This window comes from Dendrobates tinctorius, unplaced genomic scaffold (genome assembly GCF_039654945.1).
Source record: "Dendrobates tinctorius isolate UK_male_01 unplaced genomic scaffold, ASM3965494v1 ptg000009l, whole genome shotgun sequence".
In the NCBI taxonomy this organism is placed as follows: domain Eukaryota; kingdom Metazoa; phylum Chordata; class Amphibia; order Anura; family Dendrobatidae; genus Dendrobates; species Dendrobates tinctorius.
This window is the reverse complement of record NW_027361677.1, coordinates 18,460,380-18,479,848: the sequence shown is the minus strand read 5'-3', so window position 1 is coordinate 18,479,848 and position 19,469 is coordinate 18,460,380. Positions and strand designations below refer to the sequence as shown.

Below are 19,469 nucleotides of genomic sequence, written 5' to 3'. Positions count from 1 at the left end.
GCAGTGTAAAGGGTTATTCCTACCTACATAGATGGATATTGTTGGAGAGCATAATCACTTTTGCAATTTACTGTTTATTAAAATTTGCATCCGTTCTTGAGATATTATCATTAACACTTATTTACAGCTTGTTGCCTAGGAGACCGACCACAGCGGCCATCCGTTTTCTTCCGGTACTGGAATGAAAAAACCGTACCGGAGATGTCCGTGTGTGGAATATTTGCGGCACACGTGTGGCAACCGTGTGCAGCATCAGTACCACATGCACTGGCACCACAGAAGCGGTAGTACAGTAAGCGCTGTTCCCCCGCGCCGGGTGATGAAGATGGCTCTCCTCATTCTCCCCTGCTCTGCTGGCGATCAGCGCGAGCAGGGGAGAATGATGAGTTACATTCAACTCTTGGGACTATTGGTCCCATCAGCCTACATCTGCTGCCACTAATAACAGTGACAGCAGGAGCGGCTGATGGTAGTATTCATCACCCTTCACCTGCGCTATAAATAAATAAGGCATCCGGCGTGGGTTCCCCTGTATTTTCTATAGTCAGCCAGGTAAAATTCACAGCTGGGGGCTACAATCCTCAGCTGTCAGCTTCACAAGGCTGGTTATCAAGAATAGAGAGGTCCCCACGCTGTTTTTTTTTTTTAAAAATGATTTAAATAAAAAATGACGTGTGATTCCCCCCATTTTTGACAACCAGCCTTGCTAAAGCTGGGGGCTGGTATTCTCAGGCTGGTAAGGGGCTATTTGATATTGGAACCCCCCCCCCAGCCTAAAAATAGCAGACCAGAAAAGGCATATCTATTAGATGCACCAATTCTGCCCTTTGCCCAGCTCTTCCTACATGCCCTGTAGTGGTGGCAAGTGGGGTTCATATTCGTGGGGTTGATGTCACCTTTGTATTGTCTGGTGACATAAAGCCCTCGGCTTAGTAATGGAGAAGCGTCTATAAGACACCTATCCATTACTAATCCTATAGTTATATTGTAACTAAAGACACAGCCAGGATAAAGTCCTTTATTAGAAATAAAAAAAGCAGTTTTCCATTTTTATTAAAAATAACAAACACCGTTATGGGAGTATAATGCCTAATTCCACTGAATCCCTCATTACCTGTAATAAAACAGAAAAAAATGAAACAATATCCCTCACTTGTCCGTCAATCTGTCCCACGCCTTAATCCCTGTCTGGAGGATAAATCGTTTTCAACCTGAACGATGCCAAGCCGCCGGTCATTGAGGCTGCGTTTCCAGCAGGGCTGAACAGCAGTGAATTCAGCACCGTGGGAAAAAGTCACTGATGAGGTCACCGCAGTTCAGGTCAGTGAGTTCACAGCAGATCAACTTGAGATTTTCTCACCGTGATCTGCGGTGACCTCATGACTGACTTTCCCATGGTGCTGAGGTCACCACAGTTCAGCCCCACTGGTCAATGATGCTGCTAATTCACCAGTGGTTCTCAGCCTAGACAGTCACATTCTGGGACCGTCCAGGTTGAAAACTATTTATCCTCCAGACATGGATTATGGCGTGGGAAAGAATGATTGACAGGTGAGGGTTTTTTTTGTCTGTTTTATTACAGGAAACGAGGGATTCAGTGGAGTTAGTTAGGGGAGTATAACTGTGTTTGTTATTTTTATATAAAAATGGAAAAGTGTCTTGTTTTATCTAATATATAAAGCTCAATGTGGGTATGTATGTATGTATGTATGTCCGGGATTGGCATCTGCACCGTTGCAGCTACAGCCACAAAATTTGGCACAGTCACACGTCTGGACCCCGAGAGCGTCATAAGCTATGTTGTGAGGCGAAATTTTAACCCCGCGCGTTCCAATTCACCAAACAATTTTGCCTCTATCTACATAATGGGGGAAAAAGTGAAAGGAAAAGTGTTGGAGGCAAATTGACAGCTGCCAGATGTGAACAAGGGGGACATATGGAATGAGAGCGATGGCGCCAAAGAGTATATACCATACAGTTGCTAAGGTGGGGCCCTGACATGGGATACTCACCACACACGGGGATTTGAACACACACACAAAATGCGCCACACACTACCACGATCTTCAACACATACACCAACCTCACCACATAAAAGTCGAAACACAAAATCCGCCACTCAAAACTTGACACGCTGTTTAAAAGATGAAAAATGAGCTGTGATTGGCTGCTATCAGCAACAGTTTTCTTTGTAGACAGTTGTGGTAACTGAGGCCTATTATTATTCTAATTTCTATGGTGTTATCGTCCTTCTGTAAAGCTGGAAATAACACAATTTATTACCGTGCCAACACAGACCACCCTCTGACACAGACTGCAGCGGGAGCCCAGTATCACACAGGATAGGATTAGATACACAGCTCAGCAGTCAGTATCACACAGGATAAGAATAGATACACTGCTCAGCACACAGTATCACACAGAATAGTATTAGATACATGGCTCAGCAGTCAGTATCACACAGGATAGGATTAGATACACAGCTCAGCAGACAGTATCACACAGGATAGGATTAGATACATAGCTCAGCACACAGTATCACACAGAATAGTATTAGATACACGGCTCAGCATACAGTATCACACAGAATAGGATTAGATACACTGCTCAGCAGTCAGTATCACACAGGATAGGATTAGATGCATAGCTCAGCACACAGTATCACACAGAATAGTATTAGATACACGGCTCAGCATACAGTATCACACAGAATAGGATTAGATACACTGCTCAGCAGTCAGTATTATTATTATTTATTTCTATAGCACCATTGGTTCCATGGTGCTGTACATGAGAAGGGGTCACATACAGATTACAGATATCCAGTATCACACAGGATAGGATTAGATACACGGCTGCGCAGTCAGTAACACACGATAGGATTAGATACACAGCTCAGCAGAAAGTATCACACAGGAGAGAATTAGGTACACAGCTCAGCAGACATTATCACACAGGATAGGGTTAGATACACAGCTCAGAAACAGGATGTGCCAAAGGAGAGGACATTTTCATTACAAGAATTCCACTCATTCCATCTGATTTGTTTTTTTGATTTTAAACGCCTCCAGTTCGACTGCTATTTGCAGTGTCCATTAACAATGCTCAGGGACAGTCCTTGAAAGTAGTAGGGATCGATTTGCAATCTCCATGCTTTTTTCATGGTCAACTTTACATGGTCTGTTCAAGAGTTGGAACTGAAATAGCACAGAAAGAGAACTTAAAATCCTCCAATAATAGAAAACAGCAAAAAAGCAGAAAGGTTTACCCGTCCAGGCCTCCAGACAAATTCACTATCAGGATGCAGTGGACCCATATAATTAAGATGGCAACACAGGTGCAAGAATACCGATAAAATAACCGCTCACAGCCTACCAATACATGGAGGGGGCGGTTGCCTGGTATGTTATTGCACAATGAAAAACTTGTATGCGGCGCTGTTCACACTATGGCCATGCACAGCATCCATGCCAGCCTAGTAGTGACACCCTTCTATTAGCTCAGGCGGGCTGCCCAGCGCTATCAAAATGCATGCCATGTGAACAGACACCGCACTTTACAAGACCAAATGGGCCCAACTGCACCCCGAATAAAAAGTGAGCGGTTGTTTCATCGGTAAATTTTTGCTGTTTTCTATTATTGGAGGGTTTTTAAGGCCTCTTTCTGTGCTATTTAAATGTTAGGATTTAGTGTTAGGTACCCGTAAACTTAGAGACCTTTGGCGCAGGTTACGGGCTCACGTATTTTGGCCAAAATATCAGCTAATACTCCACATTTTTTTTAATGTGTTTTTTGCACTTTTTATTCGGGGCATTTGTCTGGAGGCCTGGACGGGTAAACCTTTCTGCTTTTTTGCTGTTTTCAAGAGTTGGAACTGCCAAAAATCTGTTCATCTTTGCACCGAAAGGAAAAACCAAAAATCTTGAATGAGGAGAAAATAAAATACTATCAATACTTGGGTAATCGTTTAGTTAACTTGTGTTGCAAATCTGTAGTGTTGAATGAATGATGTGAAATGTTTTTATGTGCAATATAATCATTATAATTTGTTATAGCTAACCACAGTTGGTTACTATGCCCAAGCAACGCCGGGCTCTTCAGCTAGTTTCTAATAAAGGACTTTATTCTGGCTGTGTCTTTATTTGCCATGTAACTATAGGTTTAGTAATGGATAGGTGTCTTATAGACGCCTGTCCGTTACTAACCAGTGAGATTGATGTCACCAAACAATACAAAGGTGACATCAACCCAACAAATGTGAGCACCGCTTGCCACCGCTACAGGGCAAGTGGGAAGAGTCGGGCAAAGCTGCAGAATTGGCACATCTGATAGATGCGCCTTTTCTGGGCAACTGCGGGCTGCTAATTTTAGCCTGGGGGAAGGCCCAAATCGATGGCCCCTTACCAGCCTAAGAATACCAGCCCCCAGCTGTCAGCTTTAGCAAGGCTGGTTGTTAAAAATGAGGGGGGGGACCCCATGCAGTTTTTATTTATTTTTTTTAAATTGTTTTTTTATTTAAATAAATAAACAGCGTGGGGACCCCTCTATTTCTGTTAACTAGCCTTACTGACGCTGACAGCTGAGGGATGCAGCCCTCAGCTGTGAGTTTTGCCTGGCTAGTTATAGAGCATACAGGGGAACCTATGCTGGATTTTTTATTTATTTATAGCGCAGGCGGCGGGTGAGAAATACTCCCATCAGCCACCGACTGGTGTTAATGTTATTAGCGGCAGTAGGTGTAGGCCCATGGGAGTAACACTCCCATCAGCCACTGCCTGCTGTCATTGTCACTTGAATATAACTCATCATTTTCTTCTGCTTGCGCCAATCGTCGGCAGAGCAGGTGAGATTGATGACCTGTCTTAAGCACCTGGCGCTGGGGAATAACGCTTACTGTACCGCTGCTTCTCAGGCTCCAGGACGTGTCACATGGATTGGTATCCCAGTGTGTCATACGGGTGTGCAACATTTTGCGGCCCATGCTGCTGGTAAAATAACGGACATGTCTATGTGTGGGACACACGGTCCGTATGAATACATGGACATGTGCACAGCAACATAGATTTCAATGTGTGCGTGTCTCCACATGTATCGGAGATACACACATGTGAAAGAGCCCTTACAAGCTCAATAGAAAAGCACTCGTTAGCACTGGGCGTGTTTTGATGTCTAGTAGTCGTGGTCGGTCTCTAAGGCAAGGAGCTTTTAAACAACTCAAAAGAAAAGTGTTAATATCTCAACAATGGCTAAAAAAGTAGAAAAAAAATCATGGAAAAATCCGCGTATAGACCCAATTAAGAAATTTGTGAAACATTGCCTTAAGAGGTTTCTGAGCAAATGAGGGAAGCTTCATCTGGCACGAGTGAACACTGAGAAGGACCACAAACATTGTGGCAACAGTGGGAGCAGTGTAATGCCTCATTTCTCCTGCGGGTGTGCTATGATGGAATGGAGCACTTTCAAAATTTCATAGATTACATCTGATCACTTGGGGTTAAAGTATTAAAGTGCCTAATGATCCTCATATATATATATTTTTTTTTAATTTGTTTATTAACCAAGAAAGAGAAACCACATGTACATTTATGCATACACCAAAATAATACACATGCATTTTGCCAAAATAATTGTAAGTAAATAGCAATTCACACATTAAATTGTTTATACAATTTAGTTTCACAGGTCTATGAGTTATTGCTTAGATAATGAATTATTAAACAGGTGAACAGAATCATGGTCAAGCTCTATATCTTTGAAAGTACATATCACAAAAGCCCTACCAATCTAATTAAACTACAACCTAACACGCTGCCTAGTACATTATATAATATTAAAAAAAATTGTGTGATGCCAGAAATACATCTCGATAGATTCCAACTATAACAGTCACGGTGGTACCGAGCCTCCACTCCCCAATATAGTGAGATGAGAGGAATTCCATCTATCCTAGATTTTATCAAATTTCCCCATACAGCCCCTGTTTTGATAAAGTGTTCGCTCATATGGGATGACCGAGTTCACAGGTCAATCCAGGCTCTGAGAGAGGGGCTTGACCCTCCCATCCAACGTAACGCCAGCACCTTCCTAGCCAAGAAAAGTGTTTTGCATAGAAAGATCCTAACATAGTGTCCCCAATTCTCCTCCTCTAGCACCCCGAATAAACAAACTGATGGACTAAGAGGAACAGGAATTTGCACTAGGCATGTTAGCAGTGATGTTACTTCAGACCAGTATGAAAGGACAATGGGGCATCACCATATGTAAAAAGTTTGCTTCCATTGTATGACACCTCAAACATTCCGAGGATTGGAGACGACCCATCCTGATAAGTCGCGATGGAGTTAGGGTACCGTTACACCTAGCGATGCACCAGCGATCCCGACCAACGATATGACGCGGTCAGGATCGCTGGTACATCGCTAGGTGGTCGCTAGTGAGCTGCCACACAGGCAGATCTCACCAGCGACATCGCTGGGGTCGGGGGTCGCTACTTACCAGTCAGACGCGGCGATCCTGCGTCCTCCCGCCCGGCTCCACGCGTCGCTCGTCACAGCAGGAAGCGCCGCAGGAAGTGGCCGACGAGGAATGGTCCAGGAGCTTCTCGCGCGATCAGCGGTAACCAGCGGGGGAGCCGGTCGGAGGTAAGTATCGCATGCAGCGATATCGCTAGCAATATCGCTGCAACGTCACAAAATCGGTGACTTTACAGCGATATTGCTAGCGATATCGCAGTGTGTAACGGGGGCTTTAGATATGACTGGTGTAAGATATATAATTGAGTCATTCTATTATTGATAGATGGAGATACTTTCCTTGGAGATTCAAGAATCTCCTCCCAATCCTTAGCCTGAGCATCAGGAATGAGATCCTCCCACTTTCCCCTAATTGTCGTTATAGCAGAGTCAGATCCTGCCAACAACATGTATGTGTAGAGATAAGGCCCTGAGGGCCTTGGGATTTAAGGATTCCTATTAAAGGGAGAGATGAGATGGGTTGGGTCGTACTTGAATACCGTAAATGCGAATAGACAGCTGATCTGAGTTGAAGATAATGGAAGAATTGGGATCTAGGGACATTATATTTAAGTTGGATTTGTTCAAAAGACATAAAGCTATTACCTTCATATAGGTCTTTTATTAAAGAAACACCATGTGAGATCCAAAAGCCAGCGGACGGGTGGTTCAACAGTACCGAGAAATAGTTATTGTTCCATAGTGGCATTTCAGCAATGATGCCCTCAAAGCGGATCACTTTTTTGATCTGTCTCCAGACCGATCTCGCTAAACGGAGTAGAGGTAACAATGGGGGGGGGGGCAGTAAGTTTATCAGTTTCTAAAAAACCTAATGAACAGTTAATTTCTGCAGCATGAATGAGATGATGTTCCGAGTTAGGTAGATTATTTTCCGACGTCCACATACTCAAAACTTTAATTTGTCCTGCCAGATAGTATAAGTAAAAATCTGGCAGTGCCGCTCCCCCCATGCGTCTAGACCTCTGTATAGTGTATAATTTAAGTTTGGGTCTAGATTTCCCCCATATAAAGCACGTCGTCAGGGAGTTCAGATTAGTGAAGATGAATTTAGGAACCAGCACCGCACTATGGTGAAGGGAGTAACTAACTTTGGGAAGTAGAATCATTTTAATTAGATAGGGGAAGGTTACTCCATGAGGCGAATTTGAGTTTGACCAATTCCAGTAATGGGAAGATATTAAGTTGTAGGTCAAGATCACTGCTTTTAGATATATTAATTCCTAAATATTTAAAGTGAGACACTACGGGCAAAGGGGACAGAGAGCTAAGATGGGTCACAGGGCCATGAGAGAGGGGCAAGAGAGCGGACTTGTTCCAGTTAATATATAGGCCAGAGTATTTACTAAATTTATCTATGGTAGTAATCACATGTGGCAACGTCTCGTCCCTTGATCCTCATATTTTTGAGGGACACTTTTCACAAAAAGAGGATTTAAGAGAAAACCCATTTAACTAGTTACACTGGTTATAGTGCCTATCCTTCTGCCAAGAGGCTATGATGTGTGACGGCCCCAGATGTCCTGCATGTTAATACCTGGAATTAAAATTCAGCAATGAAACCGTGTAATCCTGAATTTGCAGCTGACGCCTATCTAGTTTGCCTTTCCCTGGCGGAGAGACTTTCTTTTACCCCTAGATAGTAAATACCGTGCTCCCTCCGTATTTACTTTGGCGCCATCCTGCTGTCAGCACCCGCAGGTTCCCTTTTCTGGAGTATACCAAAAGTACTGACTGGGGTTCTCTGCTTTATGTAAAATATACATTTATGTGGGCCCGGAAACCTAGCTTTAAAGCTGACACCAGGACTCCGCACCTATGGCCTCCTCCTGTACAATGACTGATAACACCTTCATATACAATAGATAACACAGTATCCACCATTCACCAGGGTTGTGGAGTTGGTGTCCATTTTGGTGGACTTGGAGTCTGTATAAAGTGGACTGACTCCTAAAATATATGATACATTGGATTCAGTGCAGGATGTGATGTAAATGTTTTCATAATAATTTTGAAAGTTACAAAATGTCCTATACATATCTGTTCTGCTCCTGATCTAAGGATCTTTGCTTTTAGTTGCGATGATTCTGTGCTGCACTTGATGTTCATACCAGGGCTGTGGAGTCGGAGTTTTGAGTCTGAAGTCAGGGAAATAGGAGTCTTGAGTCGGTGGTTTCGCTTAGCGACTCCACAGCCCTGCCATTCACCCTAGGTGATGTCACAGCTCACCTCCTCCTCTTCCTGCACAATTACTGATAACACCACTATATACAGTCGATAACGCAGGATCCACCATTCACAATAGGCGATGTCACAGCTCACCTCCTTCTGCACAATTACTGATAACACCACTATAAACAGTAGACATGTGAAGAATTAAAAGTAGATGTCTAATATTCAGTATTATTATTAGATCTTCTCATAGAAGATGACAGTAAAAAACATCAAAACGTAAATTAAACAGTAGTTTATTTTCCGATGATCCTACATAATTCTCTGCCCGCCATCCCAACATTTAAAACCCAATTTTTAGAAACAAAAAAAATAGATATATAATATTTTTTTTTTTAATTTACATCCAGAGGCTGCAAATCTGAATAGATTAAAACACAAAGGCTTATCCTCTTCTTTTAACTTTCTGCTATACGCAGATGTATAGTTTCTAAAACAAACAAAAAAAGCGCTGTCGACATGGCATCACCATTGCAGCAGCTACTGGCCGAACTGCAATTAACAGTCCCGCTCTTGTTAGGCCCGTGCATTTATTTATTTTTCAAGCTATTTTCCATTACACATCACTTGATAATGTTGCAAACATGCAATTAATGTGCACTACAGTTGTTCTCATTGGGATGTGAACCAGTCTCCCCAGTCTCCAGATTGTCTATATATTTGCATCTTGTGGTTAAATCCAAGTGCTTGTGTCAGTTTCTCACACATTAGTTGTAAATTTTGCGTTCTGTGAAGTTTTTGTTTTTGCATTAGAGACCCATTTGTACTGTGTAATGAATACTTTAATCCTTTTCTTCTGCTGAGAGAATGCACAAGTATGTCTTTGGTATGTGTATGCATGTACAGTGTATGTAAATATAATGTGTGTGTATAATATATATTAGTATGTATCCGTGCCTCGAAAAGTATTCATACTCGATCTTTTCCACATTACCTTAGTACATTGCGTCCGCCTGGGTGTGATTTTCTTCTCAGTATAACTACAGCTGTTCTGTGAAGGTCTCAGAGGCTTGAGAAACATTAGGGATCAAACAGCATCATGGAAACCAAGGAACACTCCAGACAGGTGAGGGATAAAGTTATAGAGATATATATATAAAGCCCAATGCTTGAACATCTCAAGGAGAACTGTTCAATCCATCGTCCAAAAGAGGAGTATGGCACAATGCAAACCTACCAAGACATGGAGGTCCACCTAAATTGACATTGCAAGCAAGGAGAGCACCAATCAGGGAAGCAGCTAAGAGGCCTATGGTCACTCTGGGGGAGCTGCAGAGGTCCACAGCTCAGGTGGGAGAATCTGTCCACTGGACAACTTCTAATCGTATACTCTACAAATCTGGCCTTGATGGAAGAATGGCAAGAAGAAAGTTATTTTTGAAAGCAAGCCATTAGTCCCATTTGCAAAAAGCCAAGTAAGAGGTACAGGGATTATGTGGAAGAAAGTGCTCTGCTCAGATTAGACCAACATAGAATTTTGTGCTTAATGCAAAACAAAATGTGTGGTGGAAAACGAACACTGTACCTCACCCTGAAAACACCATCCCCAACATTGCACATGGTGGTGGCAGCATCGTGCTTTGGGGAGGCTTTTCTATATCAGGGAGAGAAGCTGGTCAGTGATGACAGGAAGATAGATGAAGCTAAATACAAGGCAATCCTGGAGGAAAACCTGTTAAAGGCTGTAAAAAACTTGAGACTGGAGCATAGGTTCACCTTGGACAACGACCCTAAACATCCTGCCAGAGCTACAATGGAGGGTTTACATCAGAGCATATTCCTGTGTGTGAATGGCCCCGTCACTGTCCAAACTCAAATCCCATTGATAATCTGTGACAAGACTTGAAAATTGATGCTCAGACACTTCCACCCAATGTCACTGAGAGCGTGTCTGCAAAGAAGGGGCAAAAATGTCACCGCTAGATGTGCAAAGCTAGTAGAGGCAGACCCTAAAAGACTGCAGCAGTAACTGCAGCGAAAGGTGGTCCTACAAAGCATTGACTCAGGGGGGCTGAACACAAATGCACATCACAATTTTCAGATGTATCGTTTTAAAATATTTAGAAAACCATGCATCATTTCCTTTACACTTCACATATACCCCTTTCCCACTAAGACATGCCTAATAAATGTGGTGCAAGACATTTTAAATGCATATTATTATTTTTTTTTTTTTAATACTGTCTTGCTGCAGAAAGCTGCTTTGTGTATTGTTTCTACCCCTAACGGACGGATCCATTAGACCTGAAAATGTCTGGCTAGTAGTCGTGTGACTGATATAAGTCTTCTTACACTTTTGTAGCCTCTGCAATTATCCGTGCTTGTTACAATTTTATTATTCCTGTAATTCCACAGGATTTCAAAGGATTTACTTTAAAAAAAAAATAAAAAAAATAAAATACCGCCTCATGGCACAAAATTGATACTTTAATATTAGCAACTTATTGCTGGAGAATTGGGAGCCCTGTTGCAGATTTTGCATTGGAGCCCCGGAGCTAAACCAGTGCAGTCACTTTTTTCTAAGGAACATGAGGGTCCTAGAAGTTGGAGCCCCCCCCCCCCCCCACTCTGCTCACAAAATGATCACATATCCTAGAGTTTTGTCAGCAATTTATTAGACTGGAAACTTTTTTTTTTTGCAAGCAATAAATAATATAGCAAAAAAAAAATGTATTTAATAATATTCCCATCTTCATAGATGGACTTTGTAAGGTAGATCTTGGAAATGCAAGCAGTTTACTGCTTACTACAATTTTAAGCTGTTCTTAAGATATTACGGTAACACTTTTTGTTTACAGCTCGTTGCTTTGGAGACCAACCACCACTGCTACACAGGAAAACCTTTTCAGAGCTTACAAACTCTTTTCTATTGAGCTTGTAAGCCCTGTTTTGAAGCTGACCATAATCGCCGTAGATAACGGTAACTTCCAAATCCCGGCCAGCTTCACCGCAGCGATGGTCGGTCTCCAGGGCAGCCATCTGCAAACTCAGGAAAAAGTTTTTAGATCTAGAATGGCTGGAAATTTCAATATGCAGAAAATTACAAAATTGCTTGTACTTACAAACACTGTCCAACAACATCCTCCTATAAAGATAAGAATAATTTTAAATAAAACAAATATATAAAGAAAGGAAAGCTGCTCTATATTGGGAAACTTAGTGTTACCAGATTGCAACATAATTTGGCACTTTTTGCCTTTTTTGAAAAATCTGTGTGGCAATCCACATGACCCAGCAGCCATACATATTGGTTGTATTTTAGGCTTGGTTACCGCTTTCTTTTCACCTCCAGGTCATACGGGCCGTCTGCTGAAATTTCTGCTGTCCATCAGCATCATCTTCCTCTGTTCACACTTCATATTCCAACTCTGCCTCCATACAGTGCCGGGACTGGATGACCTGCTGGGACATAACTGTAAGTACTGCAAAGACTGTGGGCAAGGGGGATAAAGCTGATAGCGAGAGAGAGAGATAGATAGATAGATACATATCTATTTTTTTTCTTTTTTTTTTATCTTTATCTAGATGACTTAATTGGTTAAATAAAGTGCTAGCGCAGTCTTTACTGGTTAAACCTTATTTTTGTGTCGACCTTTTTCAGGCAGTGACTGGGAAGTTCTTGCTCGCCATGTTGGTGTTACCAGGTACGTGAATCCACAAAACAAAATGCCCATTAAAGGTCTTGTCCATTACTTTGATGTTTGACCTTTCATTAGGATAGGCCAGCAGTAACAGATGGGTATGTACGGTATCTGATATTTGACAAAACCACACTTTTTTTTGTCAATTATTTTTAGGGTATGTGCACACACTGCAGATTCACCTGCGGGTTTTTTCCCGCGGAACCGCAGGTAAAGTGACCTGCGGTTTTGCTGCGGTTTGGCCTGCAGTTTTGCCCTGCGGTTTCACACCTCTACTATGTTAAAGGTGTGAAACCGCAGCAGAATCCGCAGAAACAATTGACCTGCTGCGGAAAAAAAACACGCAGCTTTTCCGCAGGAAAAAAACCGCAGCGTGAGCACTGCGGTTTTGAAAACCCATAGGCTAACATGGTAAAGTACCATGTCTGCGGAACTGCTGCAGTTCTGCAGGGTCAAAACCGCAGCGTGTGCACATGGCCTTAAGCTTGCATAAAAATCCTAGTTCTTGGCAGATATTTGCTCCTGACAACATTCTGTTCATTGCGTACAGAACAATCATGTTTATGATTGTTCTGTGCGCACAGAAGTGCGGTTGGCTTATGGCCGCAGGTCAGCAAGTCTTGTTCTCACAAAGTACATTTTATTTAGCTCTGATCCTGTAGTATAAATCTATTGTAGGTTTTGCTTACCTTCTTCCACCAGATCATGTCCACTTGCACTCTTTGCTTTTCATGATCCACCCCTTCCTCTGTATAAGTACTGTACATATCGCTTTTGTTAAATTCTGTATTTAAAGAAGTTGTTATACAGTGGGCAGGGAAACCATGAAACTACTCTGTGGAGGCAATGAGGTTGTCACACTCTGGAAGAGGAACCCTAAAAATTTCCACTTCTTTGATCTCTATAAAAAAACAATTTTTCGGTCCAGATCTGGAGGGTAATAGTAATCCTGAAGACCTCCATGCAAAATGCTTGTCTGTCCTTTAAAGAAGTTTCACCAGGTTTAGAAGTTAGACCCTCTCCTATGGATAGGGGATAACTTCCCACTTTCGAGGGGGCTCCACCGATTCAGAGAATTGGGGCTCTGAAGAGCTTCGTGTGAATGGAGCGGTGGTCAATAATTGGCAGCTTCACTCCATTTATTCTCTATGGAGATTGGTTGATCATTTGTACATCTGCTCCAGGGAACGCTTGGCAGTGTCCTGGATCAGTGGTGGTCCCAGCAATCAGGAAATTATCCCCTTTCTTGTAGGTAGGAGATACTTTTTAATCTTGGTTCAACCTCTCTCACAGTCTTTCTTGCTTTCCCCTAGGTTGGATATCTATGACATTCCTAACACCGTGCGGATGGTGGCCCCAGATTTCGGCATGTTCCTAGTGTCGGCGATTTGCCTTGGCTTGTGTAATCGTTTGACCCGACGACCGAGAAGTCCTACACCGCGTGAGAGACTGAGCAGGTCATCAGACCTTCTAGAGCAGGTGGGATCGGTGGCCAGAATAAGAGCTGGCGGGGCTGTGGCATTGCTGTGTGTCTATTACGCCCGCGCACTTCCCGTAACCTCACTTCTCCAGGGGTTTTTATACCAACCTTTTCCATACCATATAATTTTCTACACCCCCATGTCCTGATTTATTAACCGTCCTCTGTTCTCGGCAGCTACAGCTTGTCTACACCAGGATCGGGTTATACGTGGGATAATGTTTACTTAACTTGTCCCTTTACTGTTCTATTTATTTTCAAGTCATATTTCATTTTTCGACTGTTCACTTCTCTCCTATCTAACCCCCCTCTCTGTTTCCTTTCCCCTACATTTTTCCACTACCCCCGCCCTCCATGCATGTGCCGAGATGTCCGGCATAACTCCCAGCCAGTTTTTTTTTATTTTCTGTTTGCCCATTCTCTTTATTTACATTTCTGTTGGCACAACCAGCTGTGCCGACCACGTGACCTCCCCTACTGTCAGTAACCCGTCACCCAGGCTGTTCTGTATGAGCAGATGCTGTAATGGTTTTAACTGTGTGATGTATAATATACATATGCTCTGTTATTGCTTGCTTTACCGCTCGAGGGAACAGTGGTATGGGGATTTGATGATTTGGCTCCTTTCACGTTGGGTCAGGACTTGAAGTTCTAAGGAGATGCCAGAGTGGAATTAGACCCGTGACCGGCAGATGTGTATTGTGTGACTAAAGGGTGCTGGAAATTCACTTAGTCCCAAACTAAGCCAAGAACTGAGCAGATTGCGCTCCCTGAGACGTTCTCGTCGTCCTTCACAGTGAGAGAAGAATGGAAGCTTCTGTGGTTCAGGCTTGTTTCATCCTGCCAATGTCATAATATTGGCGTAAAGCGGCGTGCAGGAATCTGTACGTATGTGCTGTGATGTTGACTTTTTGGCCTATGGATTATTCAGTAATTTCTTACATAACTTAACTCTATTCCCAATTTTTACCGTCTTCAAATCCAATTTGGGCAAGTGTACGGTTCACCATCTTGAGATTTTATTATCCAGGCCACTGAAGAACACCTCTGATCTCTCTGCAAAAACTTCAATAGACCGTCCTCCAAGCACAAACACTTGTTTTTTTTTTTTTAATGGTATCCTATAAGTTTAGTTTTGATCCGGAAGTTTCTGCATGAAGACCGATGATCCACTGATTTGCAAAAGTTCGACCAAACTAGTGACCCACCTAACACTTTATACATGGCTGACCTCTTTCCAGGCGCTGATGGACTGTTGTTGATCGGCTATGGCAATCATTCAAGTGTTACATGTCGCCCAACGCTTCATCGTTGTCTGTTTCCATCAATTTTACAATTTTTGATGATCATTTGTTCCAAGTCTGAAAGAAAAATTAGGCCGTACATGTCTCATCCCTTTTTTCTCTATTTAGCAGGTGGAAGAGGAAGACCAGGCAGAAGTGACTGAAGATGAAGATCCAGAGGGTGAAGAAGATAATGAGGATATTCAGATGTCTCCTCAGGATGGGGTGCTGGGCTCACGGATCAGAGAAGCTGCACACAAACTATTGGAAGCCGTGTGGAAATCGCTGGCTCTTTTGCTGCTGGCCCTGGCAGGTAATGAGGCAGCACAGCCTTTATTCGTCTGCATTTTTAATCACCCAAAAGAATGTTTGTTTTTTTTTTATACATGCATGGCTTATAAAGGCCCCGTCACACTAAGCGACTTACTAGCGATCCCGACACCGATCTCAAGGTGTCAGGATCGCTAGTAAGTCGCTATGTGATCGCTGGTGAGCTGTCACACAGACAGCTTCACCAGCGATCAGCACAGCGATGCCGAGCGTGCGGCATCGTTGGCCACCCCTGTAAAAAATTAAATTAAAATAAAAAATATTGTTATTCTCACCTTCCGATGTCCCGCACAGTCTTCCGGCCTCTCTCCACGCTCCGGTCCCAGTGATCCTTTGCGAGAATGACCGCGAGAATGTCACGGTCTCGCGGCAGCGACGTCTCGCGGTCATTCGTGCAAAGGATCACTGGAACCGGAGCGTGGAGAGAGGCAGGATGGCTGAACGCGACGTCGGAAGGTGAGAATAACTATGTTTTTAATTTTTTTTATTATTTTTAACACCTGATCGCTGGTCTCTCGCCTGTCACACACAGCGATGCGTGCTGGCCAGCGGGAGACCAGCGACCAAAGAAATGTCCAGAGATTTCTTGCAGCGATCAGCGATACCGGCAGGGGGGCCGCTCGCTGATCGCTGTCACACACGGCGATCTCGCTGGTGAGATCGCTGTTACGTCACAAAAGTTGTGACTCAGCAGCGATCTCGCTACCGAGATTGCTTAGTGAGACGGGGCCTTAAGTCTGCTCACTCTGACATGTCAGGTCTGGTTGGTCACTCTCCACAAGGAGAAATATTATCACTTAGACCACATTTATAAAGCTAAGCTTTTGTCTGTTGTCCTTTTAATTAAAGGTGTTTCCATAATCGTCTTTTATCACCTGTCTACTCTGGTCATGCGGTGAAAAGGAACGGGGATTTTGGTTCCCAGTTCTAAGGATTAGTGGGATTTCTGATTATGTGGATAGATGATAAATCTTTATTATTGGAAAGCCAGTGTAATGGTTTTTGCTGAGTTTTTGGAGCACAACCTCCCAAGTTTTTGAGTAAGATTTGGAGTTTCCACTCCAAATAACCTGCTTGGAAAAACTGTGTGCACATGGTGTATGAATGGTGTTAATATGCTTCCTGTTTTTCTTGCAGGCATCACCGTCCCGTCTGGTTTTTCGGCGGTCTATTACTTAGCCTTTGTTGGCCTGTGCACCTGGTGGGCTTGCCACTTCCCCATCAGCCACGTGGGATTAAACACCCTCAGTGTCATGGTTGGCTTTTTTGCTGGTGGTCACATCATCTGTCTGTACGGTTACCAGTCTCCATTCATCCAGAATTTCTTCCCTCCGCTGGAGCTGTGGGCAAGGTTTGTGCCACTTTGCCATATAGCTCTAGACAATTAAAGCTTGTTTACACTGGTCGACCAGCTCAGTAAATGACCGTCAATTGTCCACATAAATTCAGAATGGTCGTCATTGCTTAGACAGACCCGACCGTTCTTCCGATGTGCCCAGAACAATCGCTAATAGATCGTTCTGTGTAAATAGCCAGCATTTTTCTTGGCAGCACAAGTCAAGTATGCACAAAGCACGCCTAAAAATCATTTCACCCGACAAACAAGCATTCTTCATGTTGATCTTATGTTTGGTAGCCCGTTTACTGTGCTTTACATTCTGCGTAAAGAGACGTCCACCAGTCTGTAAATGCTTCCTCATCAGCGGTCGTTCTTCATCCGTAGGGATCGTTTTTACTAGATTGGTCCCTGGGAATTGTAAATGAGCCCTTCTCCATCATGTGCCATGTCTTGTGTCTTGTCTTAAAAAAAAAAAAAAAAATGTAAACAAAATCTGAAAGTTTAGAATTTTATTGCTTAACTGTGAAGTATGACATCCGGCACGTTATCTCTTTACTTTGGATTTTTTTTTTTTTTTTTTTTTTTACAAGGCTTTCAGTGGTTTCCTTTATGAGATATTGTTTATTGTATCTTTTCCTTATAGTTGTCCAGGATTGTAAATGTGTATGAATGAAGCTGTATGGCTACACACACACAGTGGGAACATTTCTCATTCAGCATGGTTTTACTCCTTTTATGACATGCCTTACGTAGAGGATAGGTAGGCACCCGCATCTAAACTTTTTGGCTTGTTTGAGGGGAAACTAAGACCCCGAGAGGAAACTAATATTTTTCAGCACATCCACCTTTTATATGAACAGGGCTTTGATGTCAACAGCAGTGCAAACGGTATGGGGATGAACGATCTTGGTAACGGGTGTTCATCACTATACCCGGAAAAGATTTTTCCATATACACTGACGAACAAAAGGGTGACAATGTTTTGCACTTTTGACTTCCAGGCTCCATATCTCACCATCCACTTCTGCTGTGGTTGTGAGACCACCATCATTTTATACACAATCTTCTTGTCTATCTCATACATAAATGTGACTTGCTTCTATTTAGCATATTATTAGTTATGCAGATTCTGGTCACGTCACTGCATTGTTACTGTTTTGCTTAGACTGTGAATGTTGGACGTGAGAACCCGGCCTTATTCGGAATATTTGGAAATGGGTTTTCTAAATCCGGTCCGGCGCCTTTCCAGCTCTTATTTGCTAGTGGTAATGTAATCCTGGTATATACTATAATCTAATTCTATACAATTCATTAAGGGCATGTCACACTAAGAGATATCGCTAGCAATATCGCTATAACTAGTGACGTTATAGCGATATTGCTAGCGATATCTCTGTGTCTGATACTTACCTACGACCCGCTCCCCCGCTGGTTATAGCTGATCGCGCGAGAACGTCCAGGACCGTTTCTCGTCGTCAGCTTCCTGCGGCGCTTCCTGCTGTGAGGACGAGCGACGCGTGGAGCCGGGCGGGAGGACGCAGGATCGCCTGGTGTGACAGGTAAGTAGCGATCCCCGTCCCCAGCGATGTCGCTAATGAGATCTGCCTGTGTGGCAGCTCACTAGCGACCACTTAGCGATGTACCAGCGATCCTGACCGCGTCATATCGCTGGTCGGGATCGCTGGTACATCGCTAAGTGTGACAGTACCTTTACAGACTGCCGGGGATTCGCAGTTCTGAGAAATGGCCTGTATTGTCTTTATACTATGGATTACCACTCTCCCCCAGGGTTTACATAGGGTCTTCATGTGTCCTTCACTACATTATATGACTAGGAGTCTGTTGACCCATCCTAAAAAGAGGTGATTACATTGTTGACTCATTATCAGACGCCTCTTTCCATTAGAAGGCTTTTTCTATACTTAGTGAATAGAAGACCTTCGCAGTGTTGACTTTCTGTTGACACTTTGGGCAGCTCATAGTCTGCAAACGACAAGGTCGGCAAAGCTGTACGAGTATGTATTGTGCTACCATAAGATGGTGAAGATAGCTGTATTGTCCTGCTAAGGGCTGGTTTCATCATTAGTTGGTTTATTAATTTGTTTGGATCATAAGCGTCACATGAGATGCTTTCTAATCTGGCTGTATATGCCGATCATATAATGGGCCCACACGGAGACCAGTGGTGGGCTATTCCTTGCCACATTTACCAGCATGGCTAATTCAGTTTTAATCCTATTACTATGGGATATTCTGCTTGAGGTCACACATTATCTTACCAGATCACTTCCCCATTGTCGGCCGCATTGGTTTCTTGAAAGGCCAGCGGTGAAGACAAGGGACATTGTCTGTACTAAAGAAAGTTCTCAGATATTGTACAGCATGCACGTGGTCTTTATACTGTGCACGATTGTATCTTCCAGCTTTGGAGAACAGTTTGGGGGAGGCTTTTTTTCTGATCCCCATGACTGTGCCCAGTGCACAAGGTCCATAAACGTGTGATTGGTGGAACAGCATGGCTGACCGCACAGAGCACCGGCACCTTTGGGATAAACTAGACCGGAGCTTCGGACAGGCCGCGCTCACAATCTGGGTCTGACCTCACAAATGGTCTTCTGAATGAAGGGGCAAAAA

The 19,469-nt window shown here is 43.3% G+C and overlaps 1 protein-coding gene across 4 annotated transcripts in view; it reads left to right on the top strand.

Moving 5' to 3' along the window:
* The window catches only part of PIEZO1 (piezo type mechanosensitive ion channel component 1 (Er blood group)), a 156,727-nt gene that overhangs the window by 54,880 nt on the left and 82,378 nt on the right, over positions 1 to 19,469 (top strand). For 3 of the 4 annotated variants that reach the window (XM_073583277.1, XM_073583261.1, XM_073583286.1), the window contains exons 3-7: positions 12,055 to 12,177; positions 12,364 to 12,406; positions 13,717 to 13,882; positions 15,296 to 15,479; positions 16,634 to 16,847. In XM_073583277.1, the coding sequence (XP_073439378.1) occupies positions 12,055 to 12,177; positions 12,364 to 12,406; positions 13,717 to 13,882; positions 15,296 to 15,479; positions 16,634 to 16,847 (730 nt within the window). The remainder of the gene's footprint in view (positions 1 to 12,054; positions 12,178 to 12,363; positions 12,407 to 13,716; positions 13,883 to 15,295; positions 15,480 to 16,633; positions 16,848 to 19,469) is intronic. The other variant, XM_073583269.1, reaches the window with a different exon arrangement.